Here is an 11004-nt window from a genome sequence, read left to right as displayed (position 1 = left end):
AGAATTGATGCCTTTGAGCTGTGGTGCTGGAGAAGAGTATTGAGAATACCATGGACTGCTAGGAAAACAAACAGATTTGTCCTGGAAAGGGTTAAACGGGGTGGCTCCTTGGAGGCAAGGATTCTGAAGCTCCGTCTAACATACTTTGGACATGTTGTGAGGAGAGACCAGTCCTTGGAGAGGGACATCATGTTTGGGAGTGTGGAGGGACAGCACAGGAGAGGAAGGCCCTCTATGAGGTGGATTGATTCAGTGACTGGGGTAATTGGTATGGGAGTGTCAGAGACGGTGCGATTGGCACAGGACAGAGTGGAGTTTAGGGCTGTTGTACATAGGGTCGCTATGAGTTGTAGACGACTCGACGGCACATAACAACAACATGTGTCTGTCATTGTACCAGTACCATGCTGTCTTAATTACCACAGCAGTGTAGTAGGGTTTTAAATCAGGGAGTGAGATGCCACCTACCTTTTTTTCTATTTTTAAGGAGTGCTTTGCTTATTCGGAGCTTTTTTCCATTCCAAATGAAGCTGGAGATTGGGAAGGCTGGATTTTATAAGGAGGAATGCGCCATCAGGATTGGAGGAAGACTTATAAACAACCTACATTATGTAGATGACACAATTTTGCTTGCTGATGGAGGACCTGAAGCATTTGCTGCAGAAGGTCAAGGACTATAGTCTTCAATATGGACTGAAGCTCATCAAGAAAACAAAGATTCTGACCACTGAGCCAGTGGGCAGCACAATGATAAATGGAGAAGAGATTGAGGTTGTTAACAATTTCAGCTTGCTTGGCTTCACAATCAATGCTCTTGGCACTAGCAGTCAAGAAATCAAAAGACAAATTGCATTGGGGAAGTCTGCTGTCAGGAACCTCTCCAAAGTCCTAAAGAGCGATGATGTCTGTCTACAGACCAAGGTGTGTCTGATTCAGGCTATGGTCTTCAAAATTGTCTGTTATGCTTTAGAGAGCTAGGTAATGACTAAGGATGGCAAAAGAAGAATTGATGCCTTTGAGCTGTGCTTTGGAGAAGAGTATTGAACATACCATGGCCCACCAAGAGAAGAATCAGGTTTGTCCTGGAGAGGGTGAAATGAGCTGCTCCTTGGAGACAAGGATTTTAAAACTCTATCACACATACTTCGGGCATGTGGCCAGGAGGGGCCAACCCTTAGAGAATGACATCATGCTTGGAAGTGTGGAGAGAGAGTGCAGAAGACAAAGACCCTAAAAAGATGGATTGACACAGTAACTGGGATAATGCCAGGAGATTGTCATAGACAGACTAGCTTAGGATAGGGCAGGGTTCAGAGCTGTTGTACATAGAGTCACTAAGAGTCTCAGGAGATTTGATGGCACATATCAACAATGACAATATTATTACTATATTATGTTGTTGCTGTTGTTACATCTCATCAAATTAGAGCTGAGTCATAGTTGACCCTCCAGCAGATTTTCAGAGACCATAAATTACACAGGAGGAGAATCTTTCTCCTGAAGATGAGCTGGTAGATTCAAACTGCATGCTTTTACTTGGCAATGCTACTCCTTACCCAGTAGGCCACCACAGCTGTATAATTATGTTTAAGAGGTTTTGATATATTTCAATATATTTCAATGTGTTAGATGTTTTATATGCAAAGAAAGGCAAAATATATACTATACACTGAAAGAAAAAACAGCAGCAAATAATCCGCTTTACTAGTTGACATGAAATAAGAACTCTATGTACCTGTTCCAACTCATTTACAAATTTAACTTAGGGACAAATTTAGAAAGGAATCTCATTTGTCATTCAGGAATTGCCCATATTTATAAGGATGCATATGGGAGGGGCAGCTGTAGATTCCTCTGAGACATAACAAAACGCCTCTCAGAAACAGGTTCCAGATTAAAAAGATTAGGGCCACAGTCTCCAGCATTATTTCAATCAACTGGCATAATATAGGGTACAAAATTTTGTTCTACATTCTAGTTTAGTGAGTAGTGTTTGGGATCTTCAAAGCTTGTGGCCTAAGATACACCTATTTATCTCTGATCATCAAAGGAAAGAAGGAAACCAAAGAGTAAAAGAAGAAACTGGTCCACAAGACACACAATGTACATGAACTACAACCTTATTTACCCTGAGACATTAAGAGTGTCACACAAGGACACAATAATCAAGGCTACAATCAAGGATCCTAACAGGCTGGGACAAAAGTGTAGGCTAAAACCTCAACCTTTAACAAACAAACAAGAAGGCTTTCTGGGCTGGTTGAGACTAAAGAAGTGGTTAAAGCCACTGTTTTAAGACATTCTTCAAACTTTGAACCAAAACTAACCCTGGAGGTTACTTTGCAGATATTTCATAAGCTAGCTCAAATAATAACAATATTAATAATAAATAACATCATCTCTAAGCATTGTGCATCTTCTAAAAACACACCTATATGAGACCAAACAGAAGACAATTCTTTGGAAACAAAGATAAAGAGGTAAAGAACAGGGAAAGGAGATTACTAGAAAATTACAACTAGAATAGATGTGAATGCTTATACCTTGTAAGAATTACAACCAATATCACCAAACAATTTAAGCAGAAATTGTTGAATGGAACCTTAACTGCTGTGTAAACCTTCAATTAACACACAATATTGCCATTTTAAGAAATTCCAACCCAAATACCTGTGGCTATAATCTAATTTGGAAATGTGTTTACTTGTTAAAAGGCCATACTAGTGTGTTTTTAAAGCAAATGACCTTTGAGATAGCAAAATAAGGCATAGAAAAGCAAGAAGAGAGAGGGAAGATTATATTAAACAAAAAGATGACCAAGGAACCAAAGAGCCAGGACATGTAACCCAGAGCTAACAGAAAGTCTTCCAGAGTCAGCATCTGAATTCAGTTTCTAGTCCAAGATGGTGATAAAAATGAGACTGAAGACAAAATTAGTAACTTTGCACAACCAATGATTTACTCATTTCCAATAACTTTAAAAAAAAAAACAACATATGAATAGTGACCCCACAAATGGACTGTGGAAAACTAGAAAACTTCCCAGGCATTATGAAGAATGAGGAAATACTCATTTAAGAAGCTCAGCAAATCTCAAACAGACTACACCCCAAAAGAAAAACAACAATACATATCATAGTCAAATTCTCCAAAATCAAAGATAAGGATGAAATAGTAAAATCTGCATGAGAAACAGTCACATACGTAGGAGAACCAATTAGATTAAGTTCTGCTTTCTAAATAGAAAACATGCAGACCAGAAGACAATGGATGGCATGTACAGAAGGGTGAAAGAAAACAAATACCAGCTGAGGATCCTGTACACAGCTAAACTATTCATCACAAATGAGGAGAAATTAGGTCATTTGCAGAAAAGCAGAAATGTAAGGAATTTATGAAAACAAGATCAACTCTACGAGAAATTCTAAGGAAAGTCTTTAACACAAAGACACCAAAGAAGAGTGGATGGACCATAGTAACAAGAAACAACAGAGAAAGAAACACTGACAGTGATAAAATATGGCCTGTCAATAATCAAACCTAATGTTAATGGTTTAAAATTAAGAAGGGAGTGTGTCAGGGTTGTATTCTCTCTTCATACCTATTCAATCTGCATGCTGAGCAAACTATTTTAGAAGCTGGACTCTATGAAGAAGAATGTGGCATCAAGATCAGAGGAAGACTTCTCAATAACTTATCAATAACCTATTATTATGCAGATGACATAACCTTCCTTGGTGAAAGGGAGAAGGACTTGAAGCACTTGTTGCAGAAGATGAAGGAATACAGCCTTCAATATGGATCGTATCTCAATATCAAGAAAACAAAAATTCTTATCTTTAGATCTATAGGCAATGTCATGATAGAGGGAGATAAGAATGAAATTGTCAACAACTTCATATTACTTGGATCCACAATCAACATTCTTTGTACCAGTAGTAAGGAAATCAAGGAGACTATGGCATTGGGAAAGTCTGCAGTCAGGGACCTCTCCAAATTATCGACGACTAAAGTATGTCTGATTCAGGTTATGGAATTTCCAATCACTTGTTATGCCTCTGAGAGCTGGACAATGAATAAGGATGATAGAAGAGGAAGAATTAATGTTTTTGAGCTGTGGTTTTGGAGAAGAGTACTGAACATCCATGGACTATTATAAAAAAAAAACAAAACAAAAAAACAAACCCGTGTCTTGGACAAAGTGTAGCCAGAGTTCTCCTTGGAGGAAAAGATGATATAGCTAAGCCTCACAAACTTCAGGCATGTTGCTATGAAAGGCTATTCCCTGGAAATTGTGGCTATAATGCTTGGAAAGGCAGAGGTTCATGCAAGGAGAGGAAGACTCTCAACCAAGTGGATTGACACCATGACTCCTGTGAGAAGGGCATAGTTCAGATCTGTTGTTCATAGGGTTACTATGGGTCACATTCAACTTGAAATCTAATAACAAAAAAAATTGATGGATTAAATGCACCAATCAAAAGAAAAAAGTATCGGAGTATGCTGCATATAATACACAGATCTAAGAAACAAAAAGAAACACTAAAAATCAAAGGGTGGAAAAATAATATACCAGGCAAATGACACTCACAAAAAAAGCAAGAGTGATAACACTAATCCCTGGTAAAATAGATTTCAGGATGAAAACCACCATAAAAGATAAAGAAGATCACTATATAAGATTATAGGCATTATAAATCAAGAAGATGTAAGTTTGTTCAACATCGACACACGAAATGATAGACCTGCAAATACATAAAATAACGATTAACGGACTTAAGGAAAGAAATAGACAGCACCACATGGTGGCAGGAGACTTTAACACACCACTCAGATTAAAGGATAGGTCAACTCAAAAGAAACTTAGCAAAGATGTAGAACATCTGAATGACACAATCAACCAACTTCTATTTTGTGGATATATTAAAGGTACAGCACTCAACTAAATTTCAGTTTACTTTCTTCTAAAGTGTTCATGGTATATTCTCCAGAGTTGACCATATATTAGGACATGAAGCAATTCTAAACAAATCCAAAAACATTGATATGCTACAAAGTATCATTTCAAATCCCAATGCCTTAAAACTAGAAATTAAAGAGCATTAATTTTATCTCCTCTCCTGGGATTAACTGCCTCTGAAAACTCACTGGAGGATCAGCTATGGATTGGTTCTGACTTGATGGTACACAAAAACTGAATACAATTAGGAAGTTCTGGTGGCCTATTGTTAAGGAGTGCACTGCAACCTCAAAGTCACAGAGTTCAAATCTACCAGCTGCTTTCTAGGGGAAAGATGGGCAAACTCTTCCCATGTACTTAACTGCCTCAAAAATATCTGCTAGAAGGTCAGCTATGCATTGGTTCCACCTCAATGGTACACAACAACAACAACAAGAACATGACTGAACTATAGAAAACAAACTTAAAGTGAAATTAAAAGTTCCCTCAAAATAAATGATATTGAAAATACAACATACCAAAACCTCTGAGATATAGCTAAGATAGTTGTCAGGGGGCAATTCATAGCAATAGGAAAACACAAAAAAAAAAGGAAGAAGAAAAAATAATGACCTAACTCAGCCCCTCCATTACATAGAAAAACAAAACAATCTAACCCCATAGCCTCTAGAAGAAAGGAAATTACAAGAACAAGAGCTGAAATCAGTGAGATAGAAAACAGAAAAATGGTTGAAATCATCAACAATACCAAGAGCTGGTTCTTTAAAAGGGTCAATAAAACAGACAAAGCTTTGGCAAACTTAAAGAAATAAAAGATTGAGAAGAAACAACTCAAATAAAAAATTATGGAGGTGACATCACAACAGATCCAGACAAAATTAAATTGATAATATTAGAGTATGAAAAGTTACACTCTGATAAATCTGAAAACATAGAGGAAATGGGCAAATTCTTTGAAACTCATGTCCTACTTAGATTGACATGGGCAGATGTGTTGTTGTTAGGTACCATCTAGCTGAGTACGACTCATAGCGACCCTATGAACAAAAGGTCTGAACCTAGTCCTCCTGTCCTGCCCCAACCTCACACTTCCTGAAACACAAGAGCCCATTGCAGCAGTCACCTTGTCAATCCACTGGGTTGAGGGTCTTCCTACCCTTCGCCTACCCTCCACCCTTCCCAACATCATGTCCTTCTCGAAGGAATAGCACTTAGCAAAATAGGAACAGAAGGGAATTTCCTCAATATATTGCTGTTATTGTTGTTATGACTTATGACTCATAACGACCCATAGCTCTGAAGCCTGCCTTGTCCTGAGCCAGTCTCACTGATTCCAACACACCTACCCCGGTTGTCCCAATTACTGTATCAATTCATTTAATCAGGGGTTTTCCTCTCCTGTGCCGTCCCCCTCCACCCTTCCAAACATGATGTTCTTCTCCAAGGACTGGTATCTCCTGGCCACATGCTAAAAGTATGTGAGACAGAGCTTCAAAATCCTAGCCTCCAAAAAGAACTTGATTTCACCTTCTCCAAGACAGATTTATTTATTTCCTTGGTAGTCCATGGTATGTTCAAGATTCTTCTCCAGCACCACAACTCATAGACAGCGATTCTTTTTTTGTCATCCTGTCATTGTCCAGCTTTCTGATGCATAGCAAGTAATTGTGAAGACCATGTCCTGGATTGGGGCACCTTAGTCTCTAGACTGACATCATTGTTTTTAAATATTCTGGAGAGGTTCCTGACAATGGATTTTCACAGTGTAATTCATCTTTTGATTTCCTCACTGCTGGTGCCAAGAGTGTTGACTGGGAATTTCCTCAAAATAGTGAAAAGTATATATACAAAACCAAAAGCCAGTATGATTCTCAATGGAGAAAGACTAAAGGCATTTTCCTTACTGACAAGGACGTCTACTCTCAATCCTCCTATATAATATTGTATTGGAAGTACTTGTTAGTACAATACAACAAACAGAGGAAATAAGAGACCTCAGATTCGCAAAGAGGTGATAAAACTGTTGCTATATGCAGAAGATACAATAGTTACACAAAAAACCTTCAAGGATTTAAAAAAAAAAACTACACACAAACAAACCACAAAACACCAACGATTAGACCTAGCAGACCAATTCAGTAGAGTAGCAGAATACAAAGTCAATATAAAAAAATCAGTGAGATTCCTCTATAGCAACAAAGAAAACACAAAGAAGGAAACCAAGAAACCAATAACATTTACAATAGCCAACCAAAAAGTGAGATACTTGGGAATAAACCTAACTAGAGACTCAAAAACCTTTATAAATAAAACCATAAAACATTGCTATGAGAAACAATAATTGTCCTAAACAAAACCACAATAAGGTATCAACTTATCCCAATAAGAATAGCAAAGTTTAACAGGATGACAAGCTAAAAATGTTGGAGAGCATGTGGAGACATTGTGACTCTCATATACGGTTGATGGGATTGTACAATGGTACAACCACTCTGGAAAGCAGTTTGGTGTGTCTTCAGAAAGTTGAACATAGAAATTCCATATGGCCTAACTATTAGACTGTTAAGAATATACCCCAAAGTAAATAGAACTGAGATACAAAGGGAGATTTGTACACCAATGTTCACAGCAGCATTATTCATAATTGCAAGAAAATGGAAATAACCCAAATATCCTTCAACAAGTGAATGGATTGAAAAATTGTGGTACATTCACATGATGAAATACTACACAGAACTCAGGAGCGATGATTTAGAAAAATATTACATAACATGAAAGAGCACAGTCTCAGAAGGACAAATACTGTGTTAGGCCATTATTATAAAAATAGAAGGATAACTAATAAGATGTGCATAAAAGTCAAAAGCGGGGAAAGGACAGGATGGGGGGTTGAGGGTGGGGTGGGAGGAAATCACAGAGTGGCAGAGTTTGGTGGGGAGTAGCATGGGGTTAAGGAATTAGGAAAGATCCAGTGAGGACCTTTTTCAGGTGGCAATGGTGGGCATTTATCATTTGCGATTAGTTTATAAGGCACAATATGGGTAATGATCTTATGAAACACAATGTGAATAAAAGAATGCGTGAAACACTCTGTATATGAATGAAATAAAATATGTATTAAATTTGTATGGGGGAAAAGACTAAAAAGGGAATATACAGAGTCACTGCAAAAAAGATATTTCTGATGTAGAATCATTTCGGGAAGCTGACTATAATTAAAAACCAATGATAATGTAGGCAGAAGTGCTAACTGCACTGAAGACACTGAGAAAAGTGAGGCACAGAAATTGATGGAGTACCATTTGACATGTTTCAATAAGCAGATGCAGCCCTGGACTTATGCTGAGAAATTTGGAAGACAGTCATTTACCTTGCCAACCAACTGAAAGAGAATCAAATTTGTTCCCATTGCCAAAAAAAAGGGGTTCAACAAAATATGGAAATTCTCAAACAATATAACTAATATTACATGCAAGTAATCTTTGCTGAAGGGTGTTTAAAAATTACTGGAATGGTACATTGACAATGAACTATCAGAAATTCAAGATGCATTTAGGAGAGGTTATGGCACAGGGACATCATTGCTGGTGGAGATCATTGCAAATGCAGCTTTGCTTAAAACTGAGAATATTGTTAGTGTTTCATTAACTAGGCAAAGGGACTTGACTATGTCAATAATAACAAATTATGGTTGACATTGAGAAGAATGGGAATCTCAGAAAACTTAATTGTACTCTTGTGAAATCTGTACATAGCTGTTGTCTAAACTGAGCAAAGGAACATTACACAGTTTAAAGTAAAGAAAAATGTACATCAAAACTGTCTCCTTTCTCCATATCTATTCAATATGTATGCTGACCTTATCATTTAAAAACCTAGGCTTTATGAAGTATGTGGCATCAAGATCAGAGGAAATGTCACCAAAAATCTACATTATGCAAATGACACAGCCTTGCGTGCTGAAAGTGAGGAGGACTTGAAGCCCTTGTGGCAAAAAGAATCAGTCTTCAATATGCATTACAGTAGAGATGATGACAGATAAGGAAGGAAGGAAGGAAGGAAGGAAGGAAGGAAGGAAGGAAGGAAGGAAGGAAGGAAGGAAGGAAGGAAGGAAAAGAAAGATGGATAAAAAAACAAAACAAAAATAGCACCACTGAGCCAATAGGCAGCATGAAGATTGAGAAAAGATTCAAGTTGTCAGTAATTTCATGTTGTTTCAAGCCATAATCAGCAGCTATGGTAGCAGCAGTTAAGAAATCAAAAGAGATATTGCCTTGGGAAAATCTGCTGTCAAACACCTCTCTAAGGTGCTCAGGGAGCAAACATACCAGTTTAAAGAGTAAGGTGCATCTGATTCAAGCCATATTCTTTTAATTTACTTTCTACACTCCTGAAAGTTGCACAATGACAGAAAGATTCACAGATGACAGAAGAATCAATACCTTTCAGTCATGGTATTGGAGATTTTTAATATCTCATTGACTGCCAAAAGAACAAATACGTCTTTAGATAAGTGCAAACAAGGTGTTCCTTGAAACTTCATTTCACATATTTCGGGCAAGTTGTTAAGAGAGGTCAGTCCTTGGAAAAGACATCATGCTTAGAAAGATGGAGGGTCAGACAAGAAAGGAAGACTCTCAACAAGATGGATTGACAGAGCTTGAATAACAATGGGGTTGAGTATATCAGAGATGATAAGGGTGATACAGTTCAGGGCAAGGTTCAGATCCATTTTTCATGGAGTTGATATGAGTTGTAGTCAACTCAAAAACACCTAACAACAACAACAATAAACTATGAAAGAAATTTCTGGTTTTTAAAAGCTTCTTACTTTAGGTATTTATTATAGCAGCAGTAGAAAATTAAGACAGGCACCTGCTCAGGTAATTCTTCCAAGGACCTGCAGAGGTGGAGGAATTCCCACATTCCCATAGGACACAGGTGCCCCTTACATCCACTTGACCCTGTTGGTCTCTGTGAACTCCATGGGGGTTGACTAGGACCAAATATGACTGGAGTTACAAATCAATGACCTCTGTGAAGAGGCATGTCCCTACAGTATAGATTTCCAGGTACCTGTGGATCTAGCAGTTTCACCTTGTTCAAGTCCCTCATCTTCAGACTCTGACTCAAATTTCACCTCCACCAGGTGGGAAAATTACTTACCTCTGGGAGTACCAAGTTCTTTACTTGCAGAAAGCACAGTAATTTAGCATGGGAGATACAAACACAACACCTTGGGCTAGACTTCCTGCATTCCAGCTTTATCATTTAATCCTGTGACTTAAGGTGAGCTAAACACTACTAGTCAGTGCCTTAGTATCTTATCTACAAAATGGTGATAAAAACAGCACCTACCTCGGAGGTTATTGTCCATATTAACTGAACTATTTATAAAGCACTTAGGTAAAAAAGCAGTTATTTTTGTCACTATTCCTTTGAAATATAGCTCTGGTTAGATGAGATTACTTATATCAAAAGACTTTCTACTCATCAGGCACAAAATCAGGTGTCCTGGTGGATTAGTGCTTACAGTGTCTGGTTGCTAGTCAGTTGTTCAAATCCACTAGCAGCTATTGTTCATTATTGTTGGGTGTTGTTTAGTCAAGTACAACTCACAGCAACCATGTGAACAACAAACTGAACCTTGCCCCATCCTGTGCCATTCACATCTCTAATTTGCTTAAGCCCAGTGTTACAGCCACTGGGTCAAGCTATATTGTTGAGTGCTCCTCTCTTGTGTTGACCCTCCAACTTTTCAAGTACGATATCCTTTTCCAAAGACCAATCCCTCCCAACAACATGTAAAAAGTATGTGAAATGAAGCTTCACTATCCTCCTCTCCAAAACATATTTGTTTATTCTTTTGGCAGTCCATGGTATATTCAGTAATCTTCTCTAACACCATAATTCAAAGTTATCAATTCTTTTGCTATCAATTTTATTCATTTTTCAACTTTCAGATACATTACTAGTAAATTAAAAGATCATAGCTTGAATCAGGTGCACCTTAGTACTTAAAATAACATTATTGCTCCTTACAA

The 11004-nt window shown here is 37.7% G+C and overlaps 1 protein-coding gene across 1 annotated transcript in view; it reads right to left on the bottom strand.

Annotated features, from left to right (window-relative positions):
• VSTM4 (V-set and transmembrane domain containing 4) overlaps positions 1–9947 on the bottom strand; it is a 315580-nt gene extending 305633 nt beyond the window's left edge. The window contains 1 exon segment of the mRNA XM_006897731.1: positions 9913–9947. Coding sequence (XP_006897793.1) covers positions 9913–9947 — 35 coding nt within the window.
• Between the last annotated feature and the right edge of the window lie 1057 nt (positions 9948–11004).

The sequence above is a fragment of the Elephantulus edwardii genome, unplaced genomic scaffold (genome assembly GCF_000299155.1).
Source record: "Elephantulus edwardii isolate Elephantulus edwardi_28Jun2011 unplaced genomic scaffold, EleEdw1.0 scaffold00213, whole genome shotgun sequence".
In the NCBI taxonomy this organism is placed as follows: Eukaryota; Metazoa; Chordata; class Mammalia; order Macroscelidea; family Macroscelididae; genus Elephantulus; species Elephantulus edwardii.
Note: the sequence above shows the minus strand (reverse complement) of the source record. Positions and strands in the feature narration are given on the sequence as shown.